The following is an 18,553-nucleotide window of genomic DNA, read 5'->3' as shown; positions in this document are numbered from 1 at the left end:
CGGCCTGGGCTGCGGGAAAAACCGCATTTTCACGCCTGATTACAGCGCCAATGGCAAACTTCACGACCTTAAAAGTTTTGGGTTTTCTTTTTCCCCAGAACGGGTTTGGGGACTCACGACAGGGCCCAGAACGATGGATGTCCCACGGAGACCCCCCCGAAGCCCGCCAGGGGTGGGCTGTCCCCTCACGGCTCCCCGGCCCCGCCCCGCCGCGCGCTCCCCTCACGGCCCCAACATGGCGGCGGGGCCGCACCTGCCCCGCTCGCGGCCACCCCGCCCCGCCGCGGCCCCGCGGGGCCGGCAGGGGGCGTGCGGGGCTCCGGCGGGACAGCGCCGCTTCTATTTAGCGCAGGGCCGGCGCCGGGGCACGCACCGACCCCGCACCGCACCGCGCAGCACCGCACCGCACCGCACGGCGAGCGCCCGCCGGCACCGGCACCGGCACCGGGAGGAGGAGGAGGAGCGGCTGCCGGCACCGCACCGGGGCAAGGACAGCGAGCGGCCGCCGGCATCGCGCCGGCACCAGCACCGCGGGAAGGACAGCGAGCGGCCGCCGGCACCGCACCGGCACCGCACGGGCAGCGGCGAGAGGAGAGCGAGCGGCGCCGGCCCCGCAGCGGAGCCCGCGCACACAGCAGCGACCGCCGCCCGCCCGGCCCCGCCGCAGGTACGAGCGGGTCCGGCAGAGCCCGGCAGGTGCCCGGCGTGTGTCCCCCCCCCGCATTGCTTTGACCGAAAAGTCGCTTTTCCGCCCCAAAGCGTGCGCCCCAAAGCGTGCGCCGGCGGGGCAGTGCCGCTGCCCGCGCCTCGCCCGGCGCCGCTCCCGCTTCGGTGCGGCGTCGAGCGCCGGGATGTTTTAAAACTCCGTGGACTGGTTATTTCCGCCCCCCTCTCCCGGCTGGCTAAAACCCCCGGGCTGGGAAGGGCGGCCGAGCCTCCCCGTCTCCTCGCGGCAGCGCCCGGCCGCCTCTCCCAGGTAGGGGCTGGGTGGGCGCCCCGCTCCCAGCCCCGCTCCCAGCCCCGCTCCCAGCCCCGCTCCCAGCCCCGCTCCCAGCCCCGCTCCCAGCCCCGCTCCCAATCCGCTCCCAGCCCCGCTCCCAGCCCCGCTCCCAGCCCCGCTCCCAATCCGCTCCCAGCCCCGCTCCCAGCCCCGCTCCCAGCCCCGCTCCCAGCCCGCTCCCGGGGGTGCCGCTGCCTCCCCCGGCGATGGAGACCGCCGAGAGCACTCCCGTTTGATTTGTGTTTCCTCTCTTTCAAGGTTCACGATGTTGACAGCTATGTTCTTGGCTGCTCTCGTTCTCATTACAGTACATTCGCAGGAAGCTGAGGAAACCATAACGTACACGGTAAGGTTTAATAGAGTCGGAACCGATTACTGCTTTTGCGGGGATTCTTTTCTAAATGACCCTTAGGAAAAACCGAATTTCTTGCCAGCGTATAGCGTGTGCTGCAGAGGTCGTGGAGTTCGGATGTTAACCATAAAATAAGCCGTTTCTGCCCTGAAACACCGTTTGAAAGTTGACAGGACTGAGCAAAATAGGCTTCGACTGCCTGCTCTGAAAAGTTTAGCTATGTACTCAGCTTGAGGGACTGAACAAAATTAGGAGGTTCTAATATTGTTTTAATCCATTTTCATAAAGACAGGGTCCCTAGGACCTTCACTTGAAATATATGGAATTTGACAGATGATTAGGTCGAACATTCTTTAGTGTTTTCTTAAGGTTATTTCAAGCTGCTTTTAACAAAATGTAAGTGCCTCCAAATTCGGGGCTCTTAATGAAGCATCTGAGTCCTGCAGTGATCACGGGACTGTTCATTTCTGAGCTGCTTCTGAGCACTGGTTTTGCATGGCTTGATAAAATCGTACAGGAGTGCTGGAAATAGGTCCTGCTTGCAACCAAGTGCCAGGGTAAGAGATTTAAAGGCGTTTTTTAAGAGTTTTTTTCTTTTAAATGTGCTCGTGTTCAGCCTTTGGCTTGCATAATGCATGTCATGGAAGGAGTGACAATTACATCGGCTCGGGCTGGGGAAAAACCCACATTTTCACATCTGATTACAGTTGTAATCCCTGCAACTTGCTTCATATGGGTGGACCTCTGGATGTGTGCACAGACATCAGCAATGCCACACAAGCAGAAAATTCTGCACACATGCAAAAAGTTAGAGAACCACAGCCAAAGCCTGAGATTGGGACTTACACAAGTAATCCCACTGAAGTCAGTGGGATGGCTCCAGCAAGTAAATATTGCAGAGTTGGACCTTCTGGTAGAAGTCAGGGCTTAGAGAAGCCTCAAGTGAGCATCAGGAAGTCAGTCATAAAATACTTTAACACCGGGCTTTAGGAGCATTAGGGATTTGAAGGCTGGGAGTACTTTTATTCAGAGGCTTCTGTGATTTACTTTTTTTTTCAAGTCCCTATGTGTAAGTGGAAACTGAAGATCTAAGTATCTTTTGAAAATCCAGACTAAACAGGGATCCCCCCCCTCCTCCTTTTCTGCATTTATTACATGTTCCTTTTTAAAAATAAAGTAGCATTTTTTAATAAGCCTCCATAATTCTGATTATGCCAACTGAAAGTTTGTAGCAGGTCTATATAACTTGGGTACCTATGCTTCATTTCCAAAGAGTTCTTAACATTTAGGTGCTTCGATGACCATTAGACTTCCAGCCGTGCAAGATGAAACAAAAAGCTTAGCTTTGGGAGCTTTGACTCTTGGGATGCTACTGTTTCTCATGCAAACATTGTATTCACTTAGGGCCAAATCCTTTGCTATTGTACAAGTGCCTTGGGCTGCAGTAATAGATGGACTTGGCTCCTTGCAGTTAAACACACAGTACTTCTGTTGTGCATTAACAGGAATCGGGTGATTCAGTAAATGCATGAATTAGCTGTTTTCCCCCGGGTCTGCGTTTTCATAGCTACAGTAACTTTGGTGTTGTCAACTCAGCATGTAGTCATTCCTTTAGGGAATGTCCACTTACCCCTCTGGGAGAAAGAGCCTTCAAAGTTCCAGCTCGCTGCCAAGGCGCTGGTGTCACCTGCAAGGCAAGAGAACATTTTCAGTCCCACTGCTGAGTCAGTAACGAGTTCCTCAAAATAACCTGAGGAGAGTACGTGGAACACGTGCATCTTGGCATCAGAAGGTCAAGTTTGTCACTTGTAAGTCCCTGAGCAGCAGAGGAGTAGCAACAAGATCGAGCTTGCTTGGCTGTGACTAATTCCATTAGCCGACTCAATTCTTTTGTTGTATGGGGCCATTAAACCAATATCCTGAGCAGCACAGGATGCACCCACACAGCACAGCCCCGTCGATTCACTGAGAGTTTCATATTTTAAATGTTTCTGCTGCAGTTGGTAGCACCAGGATACTTTGCTACTCAGTGTCTGCAACTGGGATCTGTGATTAAAATGACTTTGCTCTAGACAATGTGGTGGTTTGGGGCAGAGGGATAGTGAAGATGCAGGGCAGAATATTTAAAATTATTGCTGAACTTGCTAGTCTGCACTGATATGAGGAGTTGCCGAGCCTTGTCTTGTTTGAATTTTGCAAGGTCTTGTATAAATAAGTAGTCCTGCTGTTATAAACTCTAACGGTTTATTGTGTGTCTCACAACATAAATTGTCCTTCCTCGACGGCAGTCCCTGGAGTCATGTGATTAAAAAGCATGTGAATGAATTCCCAGCCGTCATGGGAGCCCTCCCCATTGCTAGAGTGCTAACGGGAGGGAGGATGAAGGCCAGGGGCACAGAGCCCCCCCAGGCCCTGGGAGTGAATCATGTTCACCTGGTGGAAGGCTCTGTGAACAAGACCAAAATTCAGAAAAACTTGCTGGTTTGTTCCTGAGAAGATTTTCGTACTGGTCAGCTGAGTCAAGCCAAAGGACAGATGCTTTAAGACAGTGTATGAGAACAGGGCAAGGAGAAAGTGATGCTTTGCTCACTTTGTTCTCCAGCCCCAGTAAAACCATCTTACAACAAACAATACCTTGGGAACTTCCCAAGACAGAGCCTCTCTCTGTACATTATAGAATATTCCAAGCTGGAAGAGACCCAGACTTGTTGTTCATGCAAAACCCAGTGCTGTACCCACAGCTATTACCCACAGCCATTTTTCTAGCTTACCAAGGTGTGCAAACACTGCTTTTCCCTCAGTGCCAAGCTGTGAGCTCACTGAATACACTCGATTATTCTCCCAAAACGAAGAATCCCGAGCAGCCTCATTTCTTTGTCTCTTTTCTCTTTCCCTGCAGCAATGCACGGATGGCTACGAGTGGGATCCCGTTAGGCAGCGGTGCAAAGGTACAGTGACTCATTCTCGCAGACAGACTCGCCACCGGTATTGTTTCAGCACTGTCGTTGCACCCCCTGTTTGGGGCAGGGAGGGCTGTGCGCACATCTGGTTGTTTTGTTTGTATTGTGGCTGTTGCAGGAGGTCCGCCTGTTAAAAGCATGCCTTGTGTTGTTGCTAACCACAGATATTGATGAATGTGAAATAGTCCCAGATGCATGTAAAGGTGGGATGAAATGTGTTAACCACTATGGAGGATACCTCTGTCTACCCAGAACGGCCCAAATTATTGTAAATGAGCGGGAAGAGGCAGCGGCCGAATCCACCAGCGGTCGGAACAACGTGATCCGCCGGACCCCGGCCGACCCCCAGCGAGCCCCCCCAAACCCAACCCACCAAATCCAGTGCGCGGCTGGGTACGAGCAGAGCGACCACAACGTGTGCCAAGGTAAGGCTGAGTTTTGGAATGGTCAGAGTGTGGGGGAAAACAATCCACTGCCTGGGCAGTGACAGCCTGGAATCTCCCGTTGACTGGAAGGGGTTGTTCTCCATTGAACTGGACATGTGTGCACGCTGGAGATAAGCGAAATAAATCACAGGCATGGCGTTGAGCAAGGAACAGACCGTGCAGCTCGGTGCAGCCTTACAGTCTGTTCCATCTATTCAGAATTAGTTCTGTTGTCTGTAGCTCCCAAAAAAAAAAAACCTCTCAGGGCAACTCTAGTCCAGCATTTTGTGTTGTACTAAGTATGTCAAGGAGAGGCAGTGCTGTGAAAAAAGCGGGCAAGACAGCGAGTCAGAAACAGCTCCTAAAGGTTTGCAGAACTCTGTGTTTTTCAATAACTAAATGCTGGATGGGACAAAAAATAACCACTGGGTGAACATCTGCTTAGAGCAGACTGCAGTGCAGGAGGGTCCAGTGCTTTCATCCTGGGTCAGGAATATTTCTCCAGTGGTAGGAACCAAACATCTGAACAGCTTTGTGCTCTCGTGATCCCTGTGGAAGTAGCTCTAGGCAGACCCTGCCAGGTTGCTTCTAGTCATAGCCTGGCCACTCTTTGAAACTATGGCAATGAAGAGCTTTCATCTGAGTGTACATACACCACACACAGTGCCAAAAATTCTCAGGGCATTAGCAATGTTAATTGTATGCATTCAGCAACCAGACTCACAAGCACTACTGTAAACTAAGACTCTTTCATTTATTATTTCATATAAATAGTTTACTCTTCTACTTGCTGAAGTAACAAATGTTTCGTCCACTGTTTTGTTTTCTTTCATAAAAATACATTCTACTCCTTGGTCCCAAACTTGCTTTTCAAGCACATTAGTGGGATACCCCTGAAAACAGAGGGCAAAACTTGACCTCATGGTTCATCTTTTCCACTTTGTGGCCTGTAACAGTATAATCACATAAAATAGTACTTGAGTGACTATAATCAGGGCAAGCTGTAATGTACAGTGGTAGTTTCCTTCTCCCTGGTATTCGTGTACACAGAACGTTATTTATCACTAGTAAGTAAATTCCCTGTCATTCTGGAGCACAGTAATCATCATGGAGAAGTTATTTTTGTAGGCAAAGCCTCAGAGTTGCATTTCTGGCTTATCTGCTCACGTTCAACGTTTTCTGTCACCCCAATTCAACAATGTCAGGCACAGAACAAGCAGGAGGTCAGTGCTGTGATCCCCTCAACCCTGGGCATTCACTTGGTTTTATCAAGAGAAAATCAGAGCTAAGGATGGAAAATTACTTTTTTTTTTTTTTTCTGAGTTTAACTTGGCAAAGTAGGGGCAGAACCAGGAGCAGAACTCCTGGGTTGGGCTGGCACTCCCTCCTTCAGGTGATGCTCCTGGCACTCCTCCTCCCTGGTGAATCACAATCAACTGCTCCAGCTTTAGCACAAAACGTTTTGGTCTGATTAAAAAAATGCGAGAAATGCTAGAAAACTTCCAGACATGACCATCCCTTTTGCTGCCCTGGCTTTAGGGGTATAAATTTGGGATAGAGTAGGGAAGACTAACAGCATGTTAAATACCTCGTATTCCAAATAAAGGTTGGGAGTTAGAGCCCAACAACTGGTTGAGGTTTCTGTTTTGGTGAGGAGAAGATTGGTGGTGATGCATTACTATTACTTTACTGAGACTTGCAACTAAATATTTCTACTCAATTCACAATCTCTGGTTAATTTATAACAAGTGACTGTTGTTACAGCACCAGAACATTGTAACCCAAGCACACAAACTGTGCTGAAATCTTGGGCTTGACAGAATCAAGAGTTTTGCTACTCATTTCCTCATGCCAGGATTTCAATCTAAATGCAGAAAGCATGGAAATATTAGTGCTTAAAAGCTGAAATGTATTGTACTGAATGAATTCCAGCTGGAAAAGGGGCAGTGGACAGTGTGCTTGAAAGGAAGGATAAAAGACTTTTGGAGCACTTAAAGCCTGCATTCAGCTTCATGATCTTCGTGCTTTTTCACTGCTGCAAATATCTTATAAAAGATAATCTTGATCAGCAATGGTCCCAGTGCGGATTTATTTAATTATGGTTAAAAGACTTTGCTATGATAACTGCCCCAGGCTCCCAGGGAGTGTAACTTACAGATACAGTCACACTTCAGCTTGTTTTATTGTTTAGTAAATCAAATATGAAGTCCAGCTCCTTCTAATTGTTTGCAGATGTATGACATTCTCCTTCCAGTCCAGCAGCACTAAGTATTTTATAACCCATGTGAAAGTGTGGAGACCTCTGGTTAAAACAATAACACGCTCTGAGGAGCTGAATTACTGACATCATGCTGGAGTGTGAGGGGCCTTCTGTTTGAACACCAGTGTCCACTCCCTTTAAACACGGAATATGGGGGGAGCACAGGCCAAACACACTCCTGGGCTTGGAGTAAATAGATATAAATGTACTGGTCCTGTTTCTGAAGTGCTGAGATAGAGCATTTTTATAACTACTAGTGTTTGGAAACATGTGGATGTTAAAGGTGGAGGTAGTAAAAATTTCCTGGGAAATTCTGAAGTGAGTGCCAGGAGCCCCCAGAACGGTGCAAAGCTGAGGGGAGGTTATTCTGGAGGGAGATCTCTTATGCAGGAACTGTACAGAGCCTCAAGTGCTGTGCTTCAACTTCAACAACTTGGGCCTTAAATTCTGAGTTTATGACCTTAACTAATCCCCCCCGTCCCCATCCTGGGATAACCAGTTCCCACTTCACTGTCACTCCTAGATTTGGTCACCAAGGCAGATTCCCAGCTGTGGCACAGGATGCCCAGACCTATTTACAAGGACATGTAGGACAAGGGGGAATGGGTTTCAATTGAAAGAGAGTAGGTTTAAATTGGATATTAGGAAGGAATCCTTCCCTGGGAGGGTGGGGAGGCTCTGCCACAGGTTGCCCAGAGAAGCTGTGGCTGCCCCATCCCTGGAAGTGTCCACTGGGAGAGTATCACTGTAACTGGGAGGAGCAAAAAACAGAGTAAGAAACAATTTTAAGCAAATAACTGAGTTGACTCACGCTCACAGACACTTTTTGCCTGATAAAAACCATAAATAGCTGCACTCAGTGCCTCATACAAGACTGAGTTGTTTTTTACTGTGATTTGAGTCTGCTCCTATTGCAGTCAAAGGCAAATCAGCCAATTAATTCAATTTTGTCAAGCCTAGTCTGCAAGAACATACTGGCTTTTCCTAGAATGTTAATGACACTGGAATGAAAAAAAGGACCAAACAAAGGTACCAAATAACCTGTAAACTTGAGAGGGGGAAAGAACTTATTTTTCTTGCCTTGCTCCCATGCTGGCAATACAAGCAATAAAGTAAGCAGGTTTTCTGCTCCTCAGCTAAATGAGCTTCTGATATTTCTCCAGTCTGTTTATCACCCTTTGTGCTACTGCAAATGTGAAGGACAGGAGGGAGGCAGATTGTAATACAAGAGATCAATACTTTCTCATATGGCAGAGACATTTTTTTCCAAGGAGTTCTGCCTAGACTTGGTGGATGTTGGTTGCTTTTTTCCTTCTCTGTGGTGGGAGGAAAGAAATTAATTTGTTTTCTGTGCTCTGGTTACTTTTCCCCTGCAAAATCATTTCAGGGCTCTCTTCATCGTAGGGCTCAGGGATTTTTTTTTGTTAAGTTTTCTGGTTCTTTTCAAAGTAACTTACCATACTCGAGCTATGCTTTTAATTCAAGAAGTTAATTAAGTGTGAATAAATCAAATAAGCCTACATTTTGCATCTCTAGAGTCCTTTGTTCTGTTAAGGAGGGAGGGACAAGGAGGAGCAGTTCACAATGTCCTTTTTCATACAGAAAACACTTTATATTAAATATATATATATGTGAGGGATGTGCAAGTGGCAAAGCACACAAGAGGTGGGTGAGTGCAGGTGCCCTTGCCTGGCCCTGGCTGTGCCTCTGGCAGCTCTTCCCTGGCATCTTGGCTGGGGCACAGAAGGCTGCTCTGCAATGCAGCTCCTAATGAGCTCCACTTACCCTGCTTTGATTGCCCTCCCCGAGGGCTCCTGGAACCTTTGCAGGTCCAGCTCAGAGGGAACCAAACCTGGAATGCACAGCAGGAGGGCCACTAATGTGCCACAAGCACTAACGAGCATTCCAGTGTTCAGGGCTGGACTCCAGGGAGCCCAGAGCCCCTCAGAAGGGCATGGACTGGGAGTCTGGAGCCTCTGCACCGAGTTCTGATCTGCTCCTATGAGTTAGAGCTATTTGCTAACACAGAACCTAAAATGCAGCTATAACAACTCCTTAGGCTGAGCCCAGGAATGTGTTAGAGAGCTTTTTGTAACATATTGCATCACCCCAAGTTTTCCCCATTCTTGTACGTAAGGAGTACTTACAAAATGCCTCAGGACTAGTTTGGAAAGAGCCTGAGGTGTGACAAGTTCAGTTCCAGGGTTGTTCCTCTCTGGGCAAGACTATTTACAAGGACATGTAGGACAAGGGGGAATGGGTTTCAATTGAAAGAGAGTAGGTGTAGATTGGATATTAGGAAGGAATCCTTCCCTATGAGGGTGGGGAGGCCCTGGCACAGGTTGCCCAGAGAAGCTGTGGCTGCCCCATCCCTGGAAGTGTCCAAGGCCAGGTTGGATGGGGCTTGGAGCAACCTGGGCTAGTGGAAGGTGTCCCTGCCCATGGCAGGGGGTGGGATTGGATCACCTTTAAGGTCCTTCCAACCCAAACCACTCTGTGATTCTCTGAACAGCACTAGACCTGTTCGGTTGGAGGACGGGGTGAGGAGAGAGGCTGTGATAGGAAAAATAAGGCCTTGTTATGTGGTTCAGGATGCCATCAGTTCATCCAAGTGCCAGCTCAGTTCATATGTCTATGTTTGCTGCAGAATTTCAGCAAGTGGGGAGCACTTGTTGCCAGCAGGAGCCACCTCAGGTGGCTCCCCACTTGCTGAAATTCTGCAGCAAACACGGACAAGTGAACCCTGGTTACATGTGCCATTTGAATATTAAGCACTTGGACAAGCCATAGGAATGTTGCAGGTCCAAGGGAATCCACAGAAGGACACAAGCTGACACTCTGACAGCTCTTTGTCCCCACTGTTCACAGATGCCAATTAATTTCTTGTACATTTGGATGCATCACGCAGAGATCATCTTTCCTCAGCCCATCCCGAACCAATTGTTCAAGCTGTTAATCTGTGAAACTGCTGCATTCTGCTGCAAAGAGCCCTTTCTGGAGCATCTCTCGAGGGCCCAGAGGGAAGCTCACAAAAAAAACATCTCGCTTTGAGGGCCTGGTTTGGGGCATTTTGGAAATCTGGTCACTGTGAATCATCTCCCCGTGTGCACTATTTGCACAGCTGTGAGTGTCATGTCAAGACCTTGGATGGATATTCCCTGTTCTGTCTGACCATTTTGCTGGGAGCATCCATCACAAGCATAAATACAAGCAGCTGCTTTCTTTCTTTTAGTGAGTTGCTGTTTTCCCATTGTCCTGACCCTGCAGGAATATGCTCCATGTGCTGCAGCTAAAGATTCCTCCCCCTTTGCTAATGGTGCTAAGTGTCCTAGAGGCAAGCCAGCCTCCCAAAGCTGTATTATTTACCTTAGCTGCTGAACTGGGATTGTGCAGGCAAGCCCCAGACTCCCAGTTTAAGTAAACTCATTAGCAGTTCTCATGGCTCCTTGTTCCAGGAAAATGGGATTGTACAGTAGTCACATCCACTGTCATCCTCGTGGGCTGGATTTGTTGATTTTAAAGCCTGTTTCCTTAGTAGCTCGGAGGAGGCTCATGTTTTGACAGACAAAACATTGCAAATGGACTCAAGGCACATGGCCTGAAGAAGTCCAAGCCTCCAGCCATCTGTCCTCCTTCAGAATTCCACTCTCTAAGCTGGAGGTCTTTTCCACGGTGCAATCAGGAATAACACCAGATAGCAAAGGGGAAGAATGTGCTTATGCCTGATCCTGACTTGGCTTCCCCCTGTACTTGGCACCCCATTAAAAGGCTTAGAGTATTTATCTCTCCCTTTGAGGAATTCCCTGTACCTGCTGCAAACTCAGACACAGGCATCCTGTGAGTCAGGGAACCACCCAAGGACTGGGAGCTGTCAGTGGGGAGCATCAGAGAGCACAGAACGGGGCTGGTGGAGCACGGGATGGGTTTGTTCCCCGTGCCAACACCTGCTCCCAAGGAAACACATCCTCCAGCACTGCAGTGGTGCACTGAGAGCACCCTGGCAGCAGTTATTGGCACCCTTCCTGGAGAGTTTTAGTGATACTACTGCCACTTGGGGGATAGATTTTTGGAAGCCTACTGCCACGAAAGGATCCCGGGGATGTTCCCAGTGTGCTTGCTCTGGGCAGGTCTGCAGGTGTGTCTTCCCGCTCTCCTGCACTCTCATTCCTCAGCCTGCTGAGAAAGGCTCCTCCTCCCTCCAGTTGTTTGCTCAGGGTAATTTCCTCTTAACCAATTTCTTCTCCCTTTTCAAACCCCATTCCTACTTCAGATTAATTAGTGGACACTGGAAATGCTCTTTCATTTTGGAAGTGCCAAGCCACCTTTCCTGGGACATTTCTAAAGGATCTCAGCACTGCAGACACATAGTTTTCAAGGTTCCAAGACATTGCTTGAATTTAGCAAGTTGGAAAACTTGTTCAAGTTTGACACTGTTATTTCCCTTATTTTATTCCCTTTCCAAGTGATTTTCTCCCTTTCCATGCTGGCAGAGGAAGATGATAGCTGCTGTTTGTCTCTGCCTTTCTGTGAGTGCCAGAACAGTCCTGCAGGGAGAACAAAGCCTCCCACAAAGGCAGCAGTGGTGTGTTTGATTCTCCCCTGCACCACCCAGGGATGCCTGTGCTCCTCTGCATGTCCTTTCCCAGGGAATTCCATCTGCTGCTCCACAGCCCAGCCTCCAGCACTCCAGGAATCCATCCCATGGGATGTTCAGACTTGCTGTGCTGCCCTTTTCCTCCGGCCAGAGACAATGGGAGTGTCACAGGACTGGGGAGGTATTTTGGGGCTGCTGGAAACCACAATGGGAGTGTAATTTTTGAGCTCACCTTCCCGGGCTGCATCTCAAACATTCCACAGATTTTGTGGTGCGCTCAGCTACTCTTGTGCAGCACTTTGTGCTCTGTCTGTGTTCACTGAGCAAGGATTTGTACTTTTTGATCGTGGCTTTAATGTAAGCTGAGCTTGGCCACCTCCCTTCATCACACTTAAAGAATATTTATTCCCTCTTCCCCTCTGTGATGCTTTTTGTTCTGCTTCTTCTGGACTATCACCATTTATGCCTGTTCTAGGATAAGTCACACCAGATTTAAGCATCCTTTGGGCTGAAGGGTTTTTATCAAAAGGAATTTTGTCACATACCTGTGGAAGTTTAGTTGCTTCTGTCCACGAGATTGGGGGATCAGAACTTGGCTTGTAAGCTCTCTTCCCTCTGGATGTGTCAAGAAAATACGGAATAGGTCATCAGCCATATAAAATTCATGGGTAGAAAGCATGAAATTCCCCAAAACCCTTATGTTTTCATCTTTAGTTCACTAAGTTTTGTTTTCATGGCAGCCAGAAAGCAACGGTTTGGAGAGAAAGTTATTTGCCATAATTAAACATGCAGCACAATTTAACTTGCAAAAAACATACTGAACACACAAGAATCCTGCTTGTTTCTTCTTTCATCTACATTTGAACTCTACCAAAAAGACAAGAGGGATTTGCAAATTACAGAGCTCTGAAGTATTTTAGCACACATGCAGTTATTACAAAATACCTTTTATGCTCATTCCCATTTGTGTTTTAGTTGTTAATGTGAAATCCCTTTGGAAGCTGGTTCTGTTGCAAGTAGAGTGGAGAAATGTTTCATCTTTTTTAGGTAGAATTATATGGTAAAACCTGTAGCATTGAAGCTGGGAAAAAAATGAGTAAGAAAACATGTGTTATACAGACTTTCAGAAGTTGCAGTGCTAAGAAAAAGTTCTTCAGGCCCAAAAATTAACTAGACATTTTCTGGCACAAGGTATCCCAAGCTCTTAATTAAGCATTTTTAAAATGAGATATAATTAGACCCTTTATCTAATAATAAAGGTATATCTAATTTTTTTTAAATTAGATATAAGTAGACCCTTATCTGTTGCTGTTACTGAATACCTTAAATAAGGAACTTCACCTCACTGAAATATCTTCACCTTCACCCCATATCTGTTCTGCAGTCAGAATTGGGAAAGGTAACAATTTCCTGGGTGGTTTTCAAGAGCTTGCCCATAAGGTAACATTTAACAACAGGCTTGCACACAGGAAAGGAATAAATTTCTGCTCACTTTGCCACGTTTTCAGTATGGTTTTAGGACTTGGCCTATCTTATAAAACTACCCCGATCAGAAAGGTGGGAAAAACAAATCTCTTTCTTGTCTAAATTTACTCTGTGGAGAATTTTGAGTACCTGGGCTCCATTAAAAACTAGGTGGAATTAAATACACATTTAGAAGCAACAAATACAGTCAGTGTTTGGAGAAAGTTCATCTAAGTTGATCAACATAGCATCACTTGGAGAAATAAATATCTTGGTCAAGTGCCTTAAAAATAGCAACAGAGTTCTAAATCAGTCTCAGGGTTCTGGGGTTTGCAGGAGCAGGAGAACATTGTGGCTCCAACAGCCTGAGGGGGAAGAGAGTTATAACCATATTCATAACCATGTTCCTGTTACAGTGTGTGCAGGAAAAAAACCCACCCTTTTTCCCCATGGCAAACAATGACCATTATTTAAACCATCCAGAAAACCTATTATTTAATCTATTAGTCAGCATGTGGGAAAGGATGATTTTGGGGAGGGGGCTGCTGTCTGTGTGTGTCTTCCAAGACAAAGCATTCCTCTCTCAGAAACTGTGGCTCTTTAAGGCTGTAAAAGAGAAAATTCCCCGTGTTTAGAAGATTATTTTTATGAAAGGGTTGCTTCATTCCGTATTTAAATCAAAACATTCTCTCCATTCCGATGACACTGAGATTTCAGTGTCCCCTGTCAGGAGAATCTCTCCTCGCTCTGGATGCAGATTTATAAGGCTCCAGGCACCTTTGAAATCAGCTGAAAGCACAGCCGTGGCCTGGAGCCAAGAGCCCAAACCAGCCAAGGAGATCCACCCAGCAACACCCTCGAGCACCCCCCGCTCTTCCCCTAAGCACAGCTTTAGAGCGCTAGGCTTGAGCTTGTCTCTGCTTTCCCCACCCTCCCCAACGCTTCCTGGGGGATTCCCCGGAGCCGCGAGGGCTGTGGGGGACGCAGGGACGCTTCGCTGCCCTGATTTTCTCACCTAGCAAACAGCTCTTTGCAGGGCTGCTCATCCCGGGGCCAGGGCAGTGCTGCGAAACAGAGAAAGCAACGGTTTGGGGGTGAGGACAGGTTTTAAACACAGGGAAAAGGGATAAATATGGCAAACCCACCCAGAAGCAAGGAGGGGTTGGGGAAGGCAGGTTTGCAAGTGCTGTTTCCCACTTGGAGACACACAGTTCCAGTCTGGATTTGTGATGCTGAAAGGTGGTATGGCTGGAGGAACCCAGAAAAGGAAATGCTTCCTGAACTCCCTGCCATGGAATAGGAGTGAGGCCAACAGGATTAAACAAAGGTCTGGGTATTTTACACAGAAGTTAAAACCCAGCACCTTCTGAAAGGGTGAGAAACCTAACTGATGCTTAAGGCAATCTGTAATTATTAAAGAATGTCAGGATGAGGTTAATTGTTGAAGAGCAGATTGGTGATATCTGTGATTTTCTGAGGTATCTCATTCTGAGAATGCACAGCCTGTCACGTTTTCCATCTTCCTGGGTGTGGTGACTGCTACCTGTGGATTGAGCACCAGGCAATTCCCAGAGCTCTGACTAACCACTCGAGTAGACATTAGATGCTCAGTACCATAATAGAACCACTACAACCTGCAGAAGGCTGAGACTTTTTCTGGGCACAGAACAAACCAGTGTAGTTTTGCTGAGAACTAAAACCATTGGGAAATTCAGACGAGAGCTTCTGTAATTGTGCCAAAGTGTAAATAATTTGATTATTAGCTGTCAAGTGCAACTCAATACACTTCTATAGCAAAAAGGAACCAGGTTTTAGCATCAAAAGATTTTCATGATAGGAATCATGGTTTGTTATCATGGAATACTGACATTCAGTGACATTTTGTACTGGCAAAGCTTCCAGGGGCCTTGAAATGCTCCGTTCTCCTGGACAACACGAGCGTGGAGAAGGAACTGTCCTGCTCTGAACATACCTTAGGAAGCACATTCTTCCCACCCCGCTCTTGCTGTGCTCAGTGGTGCATTTGGGACAAAAGCAGCAGCAGTCAGTGTGACTGTACATCTGCCTCCTCGTTGGAGTGCCTGTCACACCCAGCACAGCCAAGAAGTGGCCTCAGCACGTTCTGGCTCGTGGTGCAGCGGGAGCCCTGGGGGCTCATGTGTGACCATGGCCCAGCCAGAAAGAACCACCCCCAGTGCCTCAGAACATGACAGAGAGCCAAAAGGCACCATGATAAGCAGGGTTTTTTTCCTCTGGCTGTAAGAGCCCAAGCGGGACAGCCCTGGGATATGCCTGGATCAAGCGGGGAGCATCTTTGCTGAAGACGTCCCAGGCACTGCAGTTTTATGGCTCCGAGCTCCAGAGCTGGGTCTGTCACACAAATCCAGCTTCAAGACAGCATTACTGTCCCTCTGGGAGGCACTTGGGATGGGCTGCAGAGACAACAGCCCTTAAAAGCTGCTCTGAGAATATGCAGGTTTTTCCATTCCTGTCATTTGGGCCTCATCTGAAAAATTAAATGCTTATGTCCCACTGTTAACTATTCTTAGCACTAATTTCACAGCTTAAGCCCAGGGATGACCAAATGGCTTCCTTGCAGTTCTTTTTCTCTGGGTTCACAGCTGGGCTGAGTTTATTTAGTTCGGTGCTTCGGTTGTATTAAAAAAAAAGCCGAACTTTTGTGACAGCCTCCATAAATGTTTTAATCAGAAACCTCAATTTCACTTATCAAACTATTTAGGATTATTTATGGTGCCACTCACCAGTGACAGTTCCCTTGTAGAAGGCACCAAATGCACATCTGCAGTGAAAAACCTCACCTGAGAAACCCTTCCATGTTCATCCTTCTAAACTTTGGGGCTTGCATTCCTTCTTGATTTTCTTCAACAAGACTGAAAAATAGACCTTCTTGGGTTTCACCCACTATTTCTCACTGTACCTTTCAGAATTGAAATTTTTATAGAACCCTGCTGTATTTATATGAAAATGTGGTTTGTTTTCTTACAAAAGGTGAAGGTTAGGAGGTGTTTTCCATAAGGGAGAGTAACACAATTTTGGGCAGCCTGGGTTTGAATGAAAACATCTTCCCGGGGAGCAGACTAACTAGTGAGAAGCCAAATGTCATCCCCGACCTCCCAGGACACAACTCTTGCTGCAAGTGAAACAAAACTAAAAATAAATTAAAAATAATTACAAAATTCATAATTCCACTGACACCTTTGCCTCACTTTTCCACTGTCCTGAACCAGCCCTTCCCCTTGTTGCTGGCAACTTTTATTTGAAAGCCCCTCACTGAAAGCCTGCCAGAGCAGGCCTGCAATGCCAGGCCCAGGCTGATCCACTCCAGGGTGGGTGGGAAATGCTGGAGAGGATGGGAGGGAGCAGCCTGGCTGGGAAGGAATTGGCTGTTTCCTCAGGGTTTCTCAGTGTCAGATCATCCTGCTGAACATCCCAGCTCATCTCCCACCCAGAAATGCTGCTCCTTTCAGATGCTCTTCCCACAATTCTCATTTCTATTTCATTCCTTATTCTGAGTTTTCTTTACTTGGACCAGCACCAAGTGCCACAACCTGCCTGCAAACAGCAGTGATCCTGGATAAATCACTGTACAATGAGCACCAGCAGTGTCAGAATGGTAATGAAACAAAGCTGCTCCTTCAGAAACCAGATCCTTTGCATTTCTGATTCCTGGTGGCTCTGAGCAGGGCTGGGAACAGTTGCCAGATGAGACCACACTGTCACTTTTACTCACTAGATGCTTCATGCCACTTTTTTAGGGAGTAAGGCCTGGCTTGGCTAAGATAATCATCTCCTCAGTATCCTCTCTGTAAAATCTTATCCCTTCTAGAAGTGGAATTTCAAAATCTGTGATGCTCTGCAAACCAAATGCATTCTCTTCCTTATGAGGAGCAGACAAGGCTGGTTTGGGACAGAACAACACAGAGATCTTGCCCTGACCTTCCCAGATTCCTGTGCTGGCTCCAGGGGCTTTGCTCTCCACTGCTGGGCACTCCAGGCAAACACATGTACATGGAATAAGTGTGAAGCCTTATGGGGCAAATAAAAATTCCTGCACAAACAAGAGGAATAATAAATCAAGCCCAAGAGCTTTAGGTCAATATGAAGAATTAACCTATTTACTGAACCTTCTGGAGATAAGAGATCATTGTTCTTTGCTTTGAAAAGATTTTTGTTTTTAATATGTGCCTAGCCTCACTTATCTATTATGCTTCGCTTCCTTTTTATTTTCCTTTCATTGAAAGTGAGACCTAACTCCTTAAAAATCATTTGGACTTGATCCTAAAGCACACTGAACACCTCCCAGTCCTTTGGAAAATAATGGGATACAAGAACTTTCACGACTTAGTTTTCATTTCTGGGAGGTGTTTCCGAGCCTCTGAAATCAGTTCAGAAGGTCCTGGGGGAGTTATTTGCTGAGAAACTGCATTTCTTTGCCTCCATATTGATCTTTATGCCTGTCCATGAAATCTCCAAGGCAAACTAATGGTCTGTTAGATCCTAAACAAGTTTAGATACAGATCTGGCTACAGAGGATGCTCAATTAACTGCTAAAACCCAATCTTGTCCTTGGTCTCCCAGTGTTTTGCATATTTATTGGTACCATTCATTAAACTCGAGGGAGTTGGTTAGATACTGTACACAACAGTTTTTAAGCTACTTAAGCCCACATGTTTACAGTCTGCTAAAAACTTCCCCTCCTCTTCAGCAGCCCCTGTCTGGAAATCTTGTATTTTGAAAAAGCTCTTAAAAAAGAAATCTTTCCAGGCCACAAATTCCATGACCTGGTTCCTGCTGTCCCCTGAAACCCCTCACTCTCTCCTCTGGCTGCTGGAACATGGCCCTGGCTTTGGGTTCAGAGTTCAGAGCAGCAGAACAGGGGAATCCTTCTCCACAGCAGGGCTTCTGAAAGCCAAGGGCACAGAGAAACCCAAGCTCTGGGTTAGACCTCCCCAACTTACACAGGGAATTTGAGGTGGATTAGGTTGCAAACAGCAGTCTGGGTTATTTTATTTAAGCTAACAAATATCAGAGTCACCTAAATAATAGTAGGGTTGGGAAATTATATTAAAAATACTTTAAAACACTTTACCTTCAGAATTTTAATCAATTCTTCCCCTTTATGTGCTTGTGGATATTTACTTTCCCTCTGCTATAAACAGACCATCCTGCTCATACTCAGGTACATCTCTCCTTGCTTTCCCTTTTAATTCTATCCCTTGCTCTTGGCATTAATTACTCTGCTATAATTAGCCTCCCCTCGATTTATCTTCTGCCAGTTCATCTCTTGCCTCCTCAGTCCTTGGAATGCAGCACTTCCATGAGGGAAGAGCCACCAGTCCATTTCTTTGCCATCCAGCAGCTGAAGGAGCATGGCACAAATTTCCCCCCCAGCTGCTCCACAATCTGAGTGGACAATCCATCCTCCTGGAATTCCATCCATCTGGAAGGCCTTTGAGGCAGCAGGGCACCTCAGAAAG

At 47.0% G+C, this 18,553-nt stretch overlaps 1 protein-coding gene and 1 long non-coding RNA gene across 3 annotated transcripts in view; one reads left to right on the top strand and one right to left on the bottom strand.

Annotated features, from left to right (window-relative positions):
• Positions 1-371: 371 nt before the first annotated feature.
• Positions 372-18,553, top strand: part of EFEMP1 (EGF containing fibulin extracellular matrix protein 1) — a 42,576-nt gene continuing 24,394 nt past the window's right edge. Inside the window, exons 1-4 of one of the 2 annotated variants that reach the window (XM_064651010.1) lie at positions 372-667; positions 1,259-1,346; positions 4,252-4,300; positions 4,477-4,737. In XM_064651010.1, the coding sequence (XP_064507080.1) occupies positions 1,266-1,346; positions 4,252-4,300; positions 4,477-4,737 (391 nt within the window). In that variant the 5' untranslated portion in view covers positions 372-667; positions 1,259-1,265. Of the gene's footprint in view, positions 668-881; positions 977-1,258; positions 1,347-4,251; positions 4,301-4,476; positions 4,738-18,553 lie in introns of those variants that run through there. The other variant, XM_064651011.1, reaches the window with a different exon arrangement.
• Positions 2,075-12,674, bottom strand: LOC135412345 (uncharacterized). The gene is made up of 3 exons (XR_010429604.1): positions 12,537-12,674; positions 12,137-12,206; positions 2,075-3,039 (listed from the first exon to the last, which is right to left on the bottom strand). It is a non-coding gene; the product is annotated as an uncharacterized LOC135412345 (long non-coding RNA).

The sequence above is a fragment of the Pseudopipra pipra genome, chromosome 3 (assembly GCF_036250125.1).
Source record: "Pseudopipra pipra isolate bDixPip1 chromosome 3, bDixPip1.hap1, whole genome shotgun sequence".
Taxonomy (NCBI): Eukaryota; Metazoa; Chordata; class Aves; order Passeriformes; family Pipridae; genus Pseudopipra; species Pseudopipra pipra.
The sequence above is the reverse complement of the archived record's forward strand: the minus strand, read 5'-3'. Positions and strand labels throughout refer to the sequence as shown.